The 15,937-nt window shown below is 42.5% G+C and overlaps 1 protein-coding gene across 2 annotated transcripts in view; it reads left to right on the forward strand.

The window, feature by feature from the left end:
• The window catches only part of ipo13b (importin 13b), a 217,710-nt gene that overhangs the window by 22,181 nt on the left and 179,592 nt on the right, over window positions 1-15,937 (forward strand). For both annotated transcript variants that reach the window (XM_060830475.1, XM_060830476.1), the window contains exon 2: window positions 3,119-3,852. In XM_060830475.1, the coding sequence (XP_060686458.1) occupies window positions 3,119-3,852 (734 nt within the window). The remainder of the gene's footprint in view (window positions 1-3,118; window positions 3,853-15,937) is intronic.

Genomic DNA, 15,937 nt, shown 5'->3' on the forward strand with positions numbered 1-15,937 from the left:
TTTCTACTGAGATTGAATAATGAGCATCAGGTTAGAAGAGGGACACCCAGTTGTTTCAAGTGGAGAGTGTATTAGGAGATTTTTGTACTGTCACCCAAGATTATTTAATCTGTGTGCAGAACAAACATTCAGAGTTAGATTTTCTTAAGTAAAAGTTACAGTCTGGAATATAAATATGCAGTATACTGATGACATAATGCAGTTAGCAGATTCTATTGAATAGCAATCATGATTTGGAGATGCCAGTGTTGGTCTGGGGTGTACAAAGTTTAAAAACCTGGTGTTGTGATTTTTCACATTGAATAACAAAATATTGTAGATCGTTTAAAATCTAGATGGTCAGAATATTGTTTAATTGCAAATACCAAAACATGACAACAATTATATTTAGAAGGAATACATTAGAAGAAAATAGAATATTGATTTAAAGTATACAGTACCACACTGGGACAGGAAGATAAGTTTGTTCATTTAGGATAAATGCTAACAGAATCTGGCAGATGTGATACCGAAATTAGAAGGATTGAGATAGTGGAATTGAGTGAAGATGACAAAAAAACAAAAATCAAGCTTGTAACGAGGAATAGAACTTGCACAATCTTCTCTCCACTTTGTATGTCAGAAATTTTGATTATAAATGAAGGTTTGTAGATGCTGTGATGTTTGCTAAAATTTCCATGCAGGTACCACATGACAAATGGAGAGGTCTATGCAACTGCAAGAGCAAGAATAACAAAGTTATAACTTAACCTGTAGTTTATTCAGTCAACATCACTTTTATTCCTAATAAACTTCATTTGTCATTTTCAATCACCCAAAATCCTCAACCTTGCCAGTGATTATTTACAAGGAGAAAGTGAGGACTTGCAGATGCTGGAGATAAGGGTCAAGAATGTGTGCTGGAAAAACACAGCAGATCAGGCAGCATCCAAGGAGCAGAAGAATCGACGTTTTGGGCAAAAGCCCTTCATCAGGAATGGCCCATTCCTGATGAAGTGCTTTTACCCGAAACGTGGATTCTCCTGCTTCTCTGCTGCTGCCTGACCCGCTGTGATTTTCCAGCACCATGCTCTCGACATTGATTATTTGCAGCCTCCACCTGTAGCACTTTGGGAAATTGTACACTGATTTTTTGAAATTTTCAAATCCGTGTAAATAACAAAGCTAGCATACCACTGATTCAGTCCTTGCTATGTACTAACAATTCAGTGCATGATTGATCTTCTTTCATTTTTGATATTTGGATAGATTGGCAACTAGAAGCATTTGCCACATTTTCCTATTGTTGTAAGAATCCATCTACTATATCTTCCTGTGTTGTCTAGGTCAACAAGTTTCCCATCTCTCAAATTCCAATTATATCATCAAACAATTCTAATTGAAATATTCAACATAAATTTCCTAATCCCTTCCTTCTACTTACAGTTCTGAAGACTGTTTTGATGTGCCTGTAGCCTCATACTACTTCAGGTGTTTGGTGGTATCATGCATATGTGTATATGGCTTGTAATTTCCAGGATTTTTTTGCTGTTTTCTTTTAGGTAGTGTTCCTTTCTGCCTCACCCCTGATATAACTCCTGACTCCAATAATTTGTGGAAGTTTTTAATCAGAATATGACTGATTTTATTGCAAGTTTTCATAACTATATCTGGATGTGTTTTGGGGTCTTCTCTCTTTCAGTACATTCAATGTCCCAGTTGCCACCTTACCAATAATTACTGCTTGTCTTTATAATTGCTCAATTCCTTCAGAATAGAACCTAATTTCTGGGAACAAATTTAAAGACTGCTATGAATGCTTTTGCCAAGAAATTGTTTAATACTGGTTGCCTGCAGCTGCTTTTCTGTTTTTCTATTTCTATTTCTCTTTTTCTATCTGAGGCCTTGTTACTATCTTGACATTCTAGATGTGTTTTTTTTTAAATGTTTTCAATCCTAATTTAAATAATGTTTTCAATCCTAATCTTATTGAATAGGCAGATATAAAATAAACCCTTTGGTTCAATGTTGTCCACTCACTGGACCTGAAGATCTATAATTAAGGAATATTTTTTGTCCTTCTTTGTTTTATTAGCCCCTTTGTCCCCCGTGTCATTTTTTTTGTATTCTTGTATAGTAGTGTATACTTTTAATTGTGTATTTAATACACACCAATTTTCATCCAAACTTTTTATCCATCTGACAATCTATTTCACATTAACAATGTCAATCCTGTTATAATGGAATCTTTTCACTTTCCTTCTTTTGCGGTGAATCTAAAACCAAATTCCTATTGTAATTGTCCACTTTTTTTTGCTTTAGGATAAATAATAGAATGCCTCTACAATTTTTTTTCTCAAATATTGCATCTTTGAAGATAGTTTCAGGTACTTGTGCAAATTTACTTTTGGGAAGGCTTGCGTTCAATACATTTTAATGTTGCATCAGGCAAAGTGAAAAATTTGAGGATATCTAATCAATGTCACAAAAATATCTTGATTTTCAGATTTGAATATTTTACATACGTTTCCTAAATATATCTTTTTGATACATGGACCAATAAAATAGAGTTTACTGACTCCCAGAATTGTATTCCTTTTTCCTTGAGTTTGGTGACAAGAGTGTAGGGCTGGAAAAGCACAGGTCAGGCAGCATCCGAGGAGCAGGAAATCAACATTTTGGACAGAAGCCCTACTTTAGGAAGGGCTCCAGCACCACACACTCGACTCTGATCTCCAGCATCTGCAGTCCTCATTTTCTTGAGCTTAGTGAGTAGATTTAAAAAAAAGCCTGAAAAATAGATTACTTGTACTTCAGTAGGAAAGTAAAATTAGTACAATACTTGATAATTTTACTTCGATTTGCAATGATACATAAATTCCCAACTAAACTCAATTTGGTTTATTTTGTTCTTGTAGCTCTCCATGGCTGTCAAGAGTTTGAAAATGGGATTAATGCAGTCAGATCTTTTGGTGTGGATATGATGGGATGAATGCCTCCTGTGCTGTATACTAAGTTTGCTAGTAAATTGCAGATGCATTAAGCACAGGGAGTTTTCATTTCTATTCCTTCTTTCTGTTTATGCCCTGTTTAATAGGGAAAATATTATTTTTCATATTTCTTCTTTTGTATCTTACAGGCATTGCATCAGTTGTACTATGATCCAAATATTGACAACAAGAACCTAGCACAGAAATGGCTGATGCAGGCACAAGTCTCTCCTCAAGCATGGCAGTTTAGCTGGGCATTGCTCAGTCCTAATAAAGTGCCTGAGATCCAGTATTTTGGAGCCAGTGCCCTTCACATCAAAATCTCCCGCTACTGGAGCGATATCCCGTCAGATCAGTATGAGACTCTGAAATCCCAGCTTTTCAATCAGATTGCATGTTTTGCATCTGGTTCCAAGATAGTGCTCACCAGACTTTGTGTGGCGTTAGCATCACTGGCTCTCAATATGATGCCAGAGAGATGGCCAAATGCAATAGGTGACATGGTGAAGATGTTTCAGACTGAAAGTTCAGATGTGGATGGCAAAGCTAGATGTATGGCCTTACTGGAACTACTAACTGTCCTCCCGGAAGAGTTTCAAACAAGTCGTCTGCCTCAGTACCGGAAAGGTGAGGTGCGAAATGCCTTGGCACAAGAATCTGGTGCAGTGTTTCCTCTTCTACAGCAACTGCTGCAAACTGATTCTCCGGTGTTCATCAGCCAGAAGGCTCTCAAGTGTTTCTCAAGTTGGGTACAGCTAGATGTGCCCTTGTTGGATTGTGAGTGTTTGATGCAGGCCTCATTTACGTCTCTACATAATGCTGAGCTCTTCGACACAGCAGTTGAAGCTCTTGTCAATGCTATCTCCCAGCCAGATGCTCAAAGGTAAGGGAGCCATAACTTCAAGTCCATTTAGCATTTATTATGGATTTGTTTGCATCTGTGGAGTGAACAAGTATGTTAATATTTCAGATGCAATGCTTTATCAGGACTCTGAATGATCTAATCTAATGTGATAACTCGTTCTCTTCAAAGATGCTGAATCTTCATGAAGTTAAATGCTTCTCACGTTTCTTTCCTTTTTTTTAAATTAAGGTCCAGTATTTGAAAATTTTTTTTGCTGTAGAAATGACAAATTTGCAAGGCTAATTGTGTGCATGATATGTAGCTGTTGGAATTTAATTCATACACTGTCTGAAATAAAAACAGAAAATACCGGAAAGATTCAGCAGATCTGGCAGCATCTATGGAGAGAGAAACCAAGTTAATGTTTTGAGTCCAGTATCTCTTCCCCCAGAGATGCTGTCAGACTTGTTGCATTTCTCCAGTATTTTCTTGTTTTATTTCATATTTCTAGCATTGTTATTTTGCTTTTATTTGCATTGTCTATGTTTTGCTCGAGTAGTGATCTGGGATTTACTCATTTATTAACTTTTTATGCAATACCCAAGTCGTGGCCATGTGGCTTCCTGAGGCAGGTGATTATGCTGGATGGCCTGTCACAGTTATTAACAATTTAGTTATAACAAAGCATTCATGCCAAAATTTGCTACAACTATCTGCTTAAAAGAGTAGTACCCCTGTACACTATTGATTGGGAAGATGTGTGCGCCTGTATGTGCAACATGTAGTACTTTGTAAAGATTGTGGTTCAGGTAAGCCTAGATTACAATTATAAATGCCTATATAAATAAGCTTTCCTATGACAGTAGGTATCATTATGAACTGGTCAACACACTAAAAAAGTTAGTCTTTCTCTTGAAATTGTGCTGTGTTGGACTCTGAAGGGAGTGGTAAAATTATAGGGCAAAAACAGAAATGGTTGGAGGTACCCAGCAGGTCTAGCAGCATCTGTGGAGAGAAAACAGAGTTAGCATTTCAGGCCCATTCTCCTTTCAGGTAGAAGGACCAGAACAGAGAGGTTCTGAAGTAGAGTCTCTGGATCTGAAATATTAACTCTGCTTTTTTGTCCACCGATGCTTCCTGCTGAGTTTCTATAGCAATTTCTGGTTTTGTTTCAAATATCCAGGTTTGTCAGTTCTTTGTTTTTATTTTGGAGGAATATGGCGATAGGCTGGACAGTAGAGTTCAGAGCAAGGGTCAGCCACTATCTTATTAAACAGTGGAATAGATTGGAGGGTAATGGTGTATTGGCTACTTCTATTTCTTCTTTCAATACCTTGGGGGAAATGGGAAATTTTTTTTAGCTAATTTAAAAATAAATTGAGGGAATTAAGAAATTGAATTCATGGGCTGGCTGACTGAATTGCTTCTTTGAACAGTGATGTTGAAACTGAGGTGTGGCCAGGGCAGCAGAATGGCTGTAAGCTTGGATCTTGTTGATGTTCCCCTTGTTGATGTTTTAAAATACCAGTTAGTCAAAACATACCTGAATTTGGTCATTCACATGCATTTACAATGATGGAGTTTAAGTACTAAGTGTATTAATTCAAAATATCAAGTTTTGGAGCGTTTGTATATTTAAATGCATCTTCAAAGGGGAAAAAAGTCTGGCGATTAGATCGAGATGTCAGTTTTCTCAACTATGTAGAAATGCACAATCGGGTCAAGAATGTGCAGCTGTTTGACTTTACATGATTTGATATTTATTTCAAAGAACTGTGCTTTCCAGATTTTAGTAGTTCAACTATCTTTCTCAGATGAAAGAGTGGAATGCCTTGTGTAAAAAGCTAACTCTCTAATCAGAAGTAATTTTGGTTATCACAGCAAGACTCAGTGGTTAGCACTGCTGCCTCACAATGCCTTGGACAACTGTCTGTATGGAGTTTGCACGTTCTCCTTGTGTATGCGTTGTTAAGTTTGTTGTTTCACACACGCGATGCAATTTGCACGCACCAGCCTCTGCAAACAGTTAAAGTTTATCAAAGCTTATACAAGGTAGGTTACCCCTTTTTGACCCTCCTCGCAGACGTACAAAGTCTAGTCAAAGGAGACCCTGAACAAAGAAAACACGTGCCCTTTATACAGGTCAGTTGGTAGTGCTCACAGAGAGGCAAAAGTGAGGACGGCAGATGCTGGAAACCAGAGTTTAGATCAGAGTGGTGCTGGAAAAGCACAGCAGGTCAGGCAGCATCCGAGGAGCTGGAAAACCGACGTTTCAGGCAAAAGCCCAAAATGCCTTGGCACAAGAAATCTGGTGTGGTGTTTCCACTTCTACAGCAACTGCTGCTAACTGATTCTCCAGAAGGCTCTCAAGTGCTTCTCAAGTTGGGTACAGCTAGATGTGCCCTTGTTGGATTGTGAGTGTTTGATGCAGGCCTCATTTACATCTCTACATAATGCTTCTCTGGCCATTCCCACTCAGTCACATGCCACTCAAGACAACCCCCCCCCCCCCCCCCCCCCCCCCAAGCTACTCCCTCAGTCACATGTTACCCAAGGTACAATGGTAGGATGAGGTCATCATCAGATAATGTAAATGCCCTAATACTGGGTTATTGTTATGCAGATGATTTGCTGACTCAATAATTACCCAAGACAATGCAGATGTGACATACCTAGCTTCAGGGGGTGGCTATGAAAACCTTTCTGAATGAAAAAGACAGAATGATAGTTTAATTTGATAATAGTAGGGAGTAGTAACAAATGACTAAGTGGAGTGGGAATCATCTGCATTCCTGGATGAATGTTTCTCCCACCCAAGACAGTACAGTTTAACCCTTTTAACATTACATGAATGTCCTGAGAGATAGTACAAGTTAATCTTTTTAACATTACAGTGTAGATTTCCACCTGATGCTCCGGTTTCCTCCCTTGGTCCAAAGATGTGCAGGTTAGGTGGATTGGCCATGGTAAATTGTTCTTGTGTTCTGGAATATGTAGGTTAGGTGCATTAGTCAGGGGAAATGTAGAGTAATAAAGTCGGGGTTTGGGTCTGGGTGGGTTATTCTTTGGAGGGTCAGTGTGGACTTGTTGGGCCAAATGGTCTGTTTATATACTGTACAGATTCTATTCTATTGTATGAATACTAAAAAAATGAGCAAAATGAATAATGCAACAAAATTTAAATTAAATTAGATTAGATTAGATTACTTACAGTGTGGAAACAGGCCCTTCGGCCCAACAAGTCCACACCGACCCGCCGAAGCGCAACCCACCCATACCCCTACATTTACCCCTTACCTAACACTATGGGCAATTTAGCATGGCCAATTCACCTGACCCGCACATCTTTGGACTGTGGGAGGAAACCGGAGCACCCGGAGGAAACCCACGCAGACACGGGGAGAACGTGCAAACTCCACAAACTGCAAAATCTTATCAGTCATTTACGTAAGGATTGGTTAACTCAAACTTTTTAAAAAAGAAAAGCATACTGAGGCAATCATCTTGGTAGTAAAGAATAACTGTTTTTGTTTACTGTTTAACATGAAAACCTTTTGCTTATTGACTGAAATGTAAGAAAACCAACTTTAGAAAGGAAGTAACAATTTCTGTAGCATGAGAAGAAGGTGCTGACTTGTTGGGTGGAGATGCAGCAGAAACTGTTAACTGTCTTCCAGTCAACCTGTTCAGAGTTGTTATTGCATGCCATGGAAGTAGGTGGGATGTGAATCTTTGCCTTATACTGTAGAGATAGGAACACTACACTGTCACAAGGGCCCTCTGTTAACTGAAAACAAAAACTGCTCGAGATCACTGCAGGTCAGGCAATATCCATGGGAACAAAGCAAGCTTTTTTTATTTCAAAAATATACTTTATTCATAAAATATTTTGATCTGTACAATTGGTCATGCCATAAATACATAAACATTCTATTTCTTGGCATAGAGATAATCATTCATATATACAGGTCTAAATGATTACTATTCACATATTTAGCAGGGGGGTCAGCAGAGCCCCCTTACTGCGTTGGACCCCTGTGCTTAGGCAGGCAGACGTTATACGGTGGTCTTTCCCCACCGCGCCTTGGCGGCAGCTGCCCCAAGCTTCAGCGTGTCCCTCAACACGTAGTCCTGGACCTTGGAATGTGCTAGTCTGCAACACTCAGTCAGGGTCAACTCCTTCAGCTGGAAGATCAACAGGTTTCGGACCGCCCGGAGAGCGTCCTCCACCGAGTTGATGATCCTCCAGGCACAGTTGATGATCGTCCTGTGGAACGGACTGTAGAGCACGGAGTCCCACGTCATGGCGCTGCTCAGGACGAACCTCGACATACACCACTGCATTCCTCTCCAGACGTCTTCTGCATAGGCACATTCCAGAAGGAGGTGTGTGACAGTCTCGTCCCCCCGCAGCCGCTTCAAGGGCAGCGTGCGGTGCGGCAGAGAGTCCGGGCGTGCATAAAGGATCTTGCAGGCAGAACCCTTTTCACCACCAGCCAAGCCATGTTTTGGTGCTTGTTGGAAAGTTCTGGCGATGAGGCATTCTGCCAAATGGCTTTGACAGTCTGCTTAGGGAACCGCTCGGTAAGATCCGCCTTCTCCTTTTCCCGAAGGGTCTCAAGGACACTACGTGCTGACCACTTCCTGATGGACTTGTGGTCAAAGGTGTTTTTCTTCATAAACTTCTCCATGAAGGACAGGTGATATGGAACGGTCCAACTACTCCGCGGCAGTGAGGCCAGGCCCATCCTTCGCAACACCGGGAACAGGTAGAACCTCAGTACGTAGTGACAATTGGTGTTTGCGAACCGGGGATCCATGCACAGCTTGATGCAGCCACACACAAAGGTGGCCATCAGGGCGAGGGTGGCATTGGGTGTATTTTTTCCCCAGTTGCTCAGATTTTTATATATCATCGAGTCCCTTTGGACCCGGTCCATCTTTGATCTCCATATAAATTGGAAGATGGCCCGGGTGACTGCAGCGGCACAGGTTCTGGGAATAGCCAGACCTGTGCCACATTTAACAGCAATGACAGTGCCTCACACCTGATGACCAGGTTTTTTCCCGCGATGGAGAGCGACCGTAGCTTCCAACCCCCCCCCCCCCCCCCCCCCCCCCCCCCCCCGGACCAAACACCCAGTGCCTTCAGGTGGTCGGTCCTGACGGTGAAGGGGATTGAGGATTGGTCAGCCCAGTTCTCGAAGAGCATGGCCTTGCTCTTGCCTCGGTTTACCTTGGCCCCCAAGGCCCACTCGAACTGGTCACATATGCACATCAGTCTGTGCATAGACAGCAGATCCGAGCAGAAAACGGCGATGTCCTCCATATACAGGGAGGCCTTAACCTGAGGGCCCCTGCTGCCAGGAATAGTCACCCCTCTCGGGCTCGCAACCTTCCTGATGGACTTGGCGAATGGGAAGCTATCTGATTCCCACCCATTGTCAGTGCAGTCTCAATCAATGTTGGTGTAGAGCAGTCTGATCCAATTGCAGATTCTGTCCCCAAAGCCCATTTTGGAGAGAACATTTCTCATATACGTGAGTGATATCCTGTCAAAGGCTTTCTCCTGGTTGAGGCTGATCAGGCAGGTGAAAAATGAGGCCTGCAGATGCTGGAGATCACAGCAGAAAATGTGTTGCTGGTTAAAGCACAGCAGGTTAGGCAGCATCCAAGAAATAGGAAATTCGACGTTTCGGTCCTGATGAAGGGCTTATGCCCGAAACGTCAAATTTCCTATTTCTTGGATGCTGCCTAACCTGCTGTGCTTTAACCAGCAACTCATTTTCTGCTGTGATCAGGCAGGTGTCCAACCCTCTGTCTTGCACATAGGCGATCGTATCTCTGAGAAGTGCGAGACTCTCAGCGATCTTCCTGCCCGGTACAGCACAGGTTTGGTCAGGGTGAATCGCTGACCCCAGAGCAGACCTGACCAGGTTGGCGATTACCTTTGACAGAATTTTGTAATCTGCATTCAACAGTGAGATTGATCTCCAATTTTTGAGTTCCTCCCTCTCCCCCTTCTGCTTGTAGATGAGGGTGATGATGCCTTTCCTCATGGATTCACTCATGGTACCTGCCCGAAGCATACTGGCATACACCTCCAGCAGGTCCTGGCAAATCAATCCAACAGAACGGAATAGAGCTCGACCAGTAAGCCGTTGCTTCCAGGAGTTTTATTCTTTTCGAAGGACTCGAGGGCCTTGGTCAACTCGTCCAGAGATAGCGGTTGGTCCAGCCTCTCTCGTGTTCTGTCATCTAAGACCTCGGTGATAGAGGACAGGAATGACTGGGAGACTGCGTTGTCGGTCGGCTTTGCGTCATACAGACTGGCATAGAAGGATTTACTGATCCTTATGACGTCAGCCTGAGATGACGTTATCGAGCCATCTTCTTCCTTCAGGCTGCTAAGCACAGAGCTCTCTTGGCGCACCTTCTGGAAGAAGAAACGTGAGCACGTCTCGTCCTGCTCCACTGAGCGGACCCTGGACCGGAAGATTATCTTGGAGGCCTCCGAGGCAAACAGCAAGGCTTGCTGCTCCTTCACCTCCTTGAGGTCCTCTGTGACACCGACTTCCATCGTCTTCAGCAGGAGCAGGTTCTGCATACTTTCCTGGAGCTGGGTCAGTTTTCCCCGCCTCTCTCTCGCCTCCTGAACACCTTTTTGAGGATGAAGAACCTCTTGATGTTCCCTTTTACTGTTTCCCACCAGTCCACTCGGGACTCAAAGACAGTCTTCACGGTTCTCCAACTTGTGTAGTCCCTCCTTGAGCTCCTCAATGTTTCCCGGGTTCAACAGCTTTGTGTTCAGCTTCCACGTTCCCTTACCAGTCTGCTGCTTGTCCTGTAGGTGACAGTCGGCCAGCAGGAGGCAGTGGTCAGAGAAGAACACCGGCTTGACGTTGGTGGATCTGACTGAGAGCATTCAGGACACAAACGGGTAATCTATCCTTGAGCAGATAGATACACCTGGTCACGGGCAGACGGGTCTATGTTATGCTCAGTCTGCAGGGGTGCTGAAGACGTCGTGCAGCTTGGCATCTTTTACCGTGTCCATCAGGGCCCTGGATGTGGTTTCCAGTTTACTGTCTCTTTCTCCCCACACCAGCCAGATTGTACGTCTGCGTCAATGATACAGTTGAAGTCTCCGGCCAGAATGACTAGCCTGGATGTAGCCAGCAACAGTGGAAGCTGCTGTAGGGTAGCCAGCCGTTCAGTCTTACCCACTGGGGCGTACACATTAATCAGTCTCAGGGGACCATTCCTGTACATGACGTTGGCGACGAGGAGGCGCTACCCACCATCTCCTTAACCTCGGAGATGATGAAGTTGCCTCTGCGCAACAGGCTATCGTTGCCCCCCAACCATACTGATGGCCCATGGGCCCACAAGCTCGACCATCTCCTGTAGCTGCTGAGATGTGGTATCCCACACTCCTGCAGAAACAGGACGTCGGCTTTAACGTTGGCCAGGAAGGCCATTGTAGAAACACATCGAGTAGCTGATTTGATGCTACGCACATTGATGCTGGCAATTTTTAACCCCATTTTAACAGTTTACGAGGTTACCAGTGTTCATTTACTGCTGGTCATGCCCCTCTGGGGTAGCTGTGTGCATCCCTGTGGTGACGGCCAACTGCTGGACTCTCCCAGGGCTGAGGTAGCTGTCCGGCTCCATACTGGAGCCATTTCCCCGCTCTGGTGTCTTCGGGTCGGGTCCAGGGTCCGAATCGTCCAGTTCCCCATCTGGCAGCGGGGCTGTCCCAGGACCGCTGCTCCCAGTTACCTGGAGCTGTGGGCCAGTGGGTACCTCTTGGTTGTCACCGGGTGGGGGGAGGCCTTTACCCATCCCCTCAGAGGGATCATCTTTTCCTGTTTGGGCGGTGCTGCCCTCCTTTTTCTCCACGGTGCTCTGTCTCTTCCTCTGGTGACGACCCTTGCACCTGTCCTCACTGTCGGAAGAGCTGACTGTATCCTCGTCATGTAGGTGTCACTTCCCCCTTTTGGTGGCTTTGGGGCCCTTGAGAGGTTTCCTCTTCCTGCTTTTGACAGTAATCCAATCCTCTGCCTCCTTTGATCCCTCCTCTTCCATTTCCTCCATCTGTCTTGAAGGAGCTTGGATCGGCTGCTGCATCTCCCCGCTGTCTGCCGTCTGCTCCGCTATAGCCTGCCCGCCCTTCTGGGTGCCTCCAGACACCGTTCCCGTGCTGTTTTGTGGTACCTTGCTGGTCTTAGGCGGTCCATGGCTCATGTTGCCACCTCCGGCCATCTGTGCGTAGATAGCGGCTCCTTGTCTTGGGCAGGCCTTGTACATGTAGCCCGCCTCTCCACACAGATTACAGTATTTGGCTTCCTTACATTTCATGGTCGGGTGGCCTGCCTGCTTGCAGTTTCGGCAGACGATCACCTTACAATCTGCTGCCATGTGGCCTGACATCCTGCAGGTTCGGCACACTTTTGGCTGCCCTGCGTATGTCAGGTAACCTCTGCTTCTCCGATAGCAAAGCTGGAGGGTGGGTGGAGGATGTTCCCACTGGCATCGACCCTTGGGGTTACCCTGACCTGTTGTTTGCGGGTCCAGATCCCGAAAGGATCGACCCACATCGGTACTTTCTCCCTCGACCCGGACATATCTTCTCAAGAAGGTCAGGACATCTGCTGGGACGAGAGGGTTGTACATATGGATTATTACAACCGGACTCCTTTGCGCAGGAAGTACACACAATGGGACTGCTGACAAGATGGAGGGGACTGCCGACAAGATGGAGAACAGAAGTTCCCCTTCCTTCTCCTTGAAGACCTTCAGGAGCTGCTCTCAATTCTTCACATTCCTGAAGGTCACGTCGAAACAGCCTGCCGCAGGGAAATCCTGCAGGCAGTACACATCCGCTGCTTCGAACCCACAACACTCCAGCAAAATTTTCTTCACGAACACCGTCCAATCAACCGGTATGTGCTCCTCCACCTTCTTCACAGTCACCCTGACTGTGTTGCAAATGCCCTAGCCTGGGCTGCGAGTGGCTGCTGAGGCCATAGCTCTGAGGTTGGCTGATACCTGAATTGGCATTCAGCCGAAGCCAGCATAAAGATCCACCAAGAGCACAACCGAACAATCCTCCAACGTCGTATCACGATCCAGCGATGATCTCCAGCAGCTCCGATGACTTGCAACATGACCCCCGTGGTATCTCCCCTGCCAGCACACGTCCGCTGCGTTGAACCTGCAGCACTCAAGCAGAATCTCTTGTTCCTGAGGACCAGGAGGTACACATATTCGAGCCAAAAGGCTGAGAACTGATCCTCATGACGCCAAGAAATTCTGGAGCTAGCGTTTGCCTTAGTTAACTGTTTAAATTCAAACTAGGTGTCTCAACTCTGCCTAATCAGGGCTTTTCCACAGATATGGAGCATAGATTGGTTGTCTTAGTGAAAAACGTGCAATGCGTGGACATATTTATGTATAAATTTTCTTTTTTGTTTTGGTTACCTGTAATTTAAAATGAAGATGAAACAACTTTAATTGTCTCCAAATAATGATCAATGTTTTATGTGTCCTTCTCAGACCTATGAGCAGTTGGCATTGGGGTCTTTTACAGGTTTGGTCATATTAGCTTTGCTGATGTTGTGGAGAGATCTTTTGAGGAAGAAAATATGTGCAAGACTGTGTAAAACTGGGCTGAATGAAACAGAAGAGGCATTGAAGAAAATAGAGGGGTTACAATTGACTAACTCAATCTGAGGAAAAGAAAACCACTAACAGCATGCAATATTTTACATTTTTGTTTCTTTTCACATGTTCCCCTTAGCATTAATTTTGAAACTATATATTGTGTAGTTGCTTTGGTATCCGCCTGTGCTTATTAAAAAAGAAGTGGTTAAGATTGATTTGTAGAGATGAGTTTTTTTTCCTTTTGACCTACCGCACACTCCCTGGGAATTGGAGTCTGATTGAAGGTGGATTTTTAAAAAAAGCCAAGCTGTTTTTTCATTATCCGCCCCTTCACAACTAAGCATTATGTTAGAGTTATAGGAGGGTACTCTGAATTTAATACTTAAAGCTATTTGAAAAACATACACCTTTTTAATTGTCTATTGCACTACTTCTGTAATCAGTAATGCTGAAAGAAAGCATATACATTTGTTTATAATATTGAAATTGATGAAAAATTTATAATTAGCTCAGTTCATTTAGTTCAGTTAGATTCCAGAAATTCACGGATCAGAAAGAATTAAATGCATGGAAAATGTCCGTTTTAAAACATTCCTGGGAATTAATTGTGATTTTTTTTTTCTTTTTGGCTTTATTTAATTTCAGCAGGTAGACTGTTAAGATTAATGTGCTACAACAGAAGAAATGTATTTTACAAATTTTTGTGAATACTTAAATATTGAAATAGTATTTAGTTTATTTTGAGTTGTGGTCAAGCTGAGGAGAAAATTATGTCTTGATTTTAAATACAGAACTTCTTTTTCAAAAAACATTTCAGAACCAACTTCAGTTTTCTTACAATTCTGTAGGATGATACCAACCATTCAGTAAAATCATCAATGTGTTCTCAAACCAAAGTGAAGAATGAGTAATATTATAGACTGCTGTAAAATGAAAATACTAGTATCGGGTTACTATCAAAGCTTTACACAATTTAGAACAATTGACAGTGAGGTGTTGTTTTATGACATCTGTGGAAGCATACTATAATGTTGAATATTTCCTTGGGCATTTTAACACAATTGGGGAAGAAATTCTCAATGTGAGAATTGACTATGAAATGGATCGTTATGTAGTGATGGGTGTGTTACAGTTTAAAATTATAAATGCTGAAATTATGTCAATTCTTATATCTGCTTATACTTTTGATTATTTAAATTTTCTATGATTTATTCCATGAAGTCCCTTTCTTTACATAAAGAAACTGTCCTGAATAATTTGTTATTCCTTAGCAAGAGTTAGACACTTTTTTATTAAATTTATTACATCTGCCTGTATCAATAAATCTTTTGCACCTATTAGAATTTTTAAAGAAAATTTAAATCTTTTTAGTTTATCACAATGAATATGACAAGGCAAGGGGACAACTGTTCATTTTGGCATCAGGAATAGTTGCCAGTGGTCATTGGCTAAAACAAAGGGTTCAGACAGATGATGGTTGACATAGTATATATTCAGCCCCCAGAACAGGATACATTAACAGTGGGAAAGAAGGTGAGGACCAGGAGAAACTTTAAAAATAGACCAGGAGTTCCCCGACATAAGCTTGAGGGAAGAACAAAGATTGTTATCACCGAAGGGACTACTAAATATCATGTTTGTCCCAAAAAAGAAAAACTGGACCGCTGCCTCTGCTTCTCCATTCTACAGAACAACTCTTTATTGATTGTGTTTTCATCTGTGATGGGTTACATATTTCCTTTCTAGCTAAATAGTGCATCATTCCTAAACTTACAACCTCAAACTCAAATTACCTGAAAATCGTTTATAAATGGTTGACTGCCTACATTAGGTGACTATGATCATTACATGCCCAAAATTTCATAAAGTAAATCTGTCTGTTAACCAGTGAATTTAGGAACCTTTGTACAGCAAATGGAGAATTGTTCTTAAACTCAGTTTGCACATGCTTTTGAATACAATGTGCTAAGCTAGCTACACAAAGAGGAGTTGGCAGTGATTTGTTTGAAGATAAACATTTGAGCTTTTATGTTTACCATATATTATATTTAGAATTTTTAGTGCACAAATTGATAATTCCTATGATTTTTATTTTACACGTTCACTGGACTAACTCAATTTCTTTAACAAATCATAACTTTTGTTAAAATTTTCCTTCATGTAGTAACTTGTTCCATCTAACCAATGCTAAGCATATAACCATCTCAAATCTCTATCATGCACTAAAATATGTTTACTGGGAACTTGTTAAGATGCAAGATCTGATGTCACAATATTTGCCTCAGTACTTGCTTTACCTGATCAGCACTTGTTTTTTAACTTTGTATAGTTATCTTTTTTAAGTAGATTCTCAAATGCATTTTAGAAGTTAGGTACAGTGTACTTGAGAGATTTCTTTCAGGCATAATTGTGTAATGGTCATCAACTGTGTGTTGTTTGTGAGCTATCTAACTCT

Source organism: Hemiscyllium ocellatum, chromosome 9 (assembly GCF_020745735.1).
Source record: "Hemiscyllium ocellatum isolate sHemOce1 chromosome 9, sHemOce1.pat.X.cur, whole genome shotgun sequence".
NCBI classification, from domain to species: Eukaryota; Metazoa; Chordata; class Chondrichthyes; order Orectolobiformes; family Hemiscylliidae; genus Hemiscyllium; species Hemiscyllium ocellatum.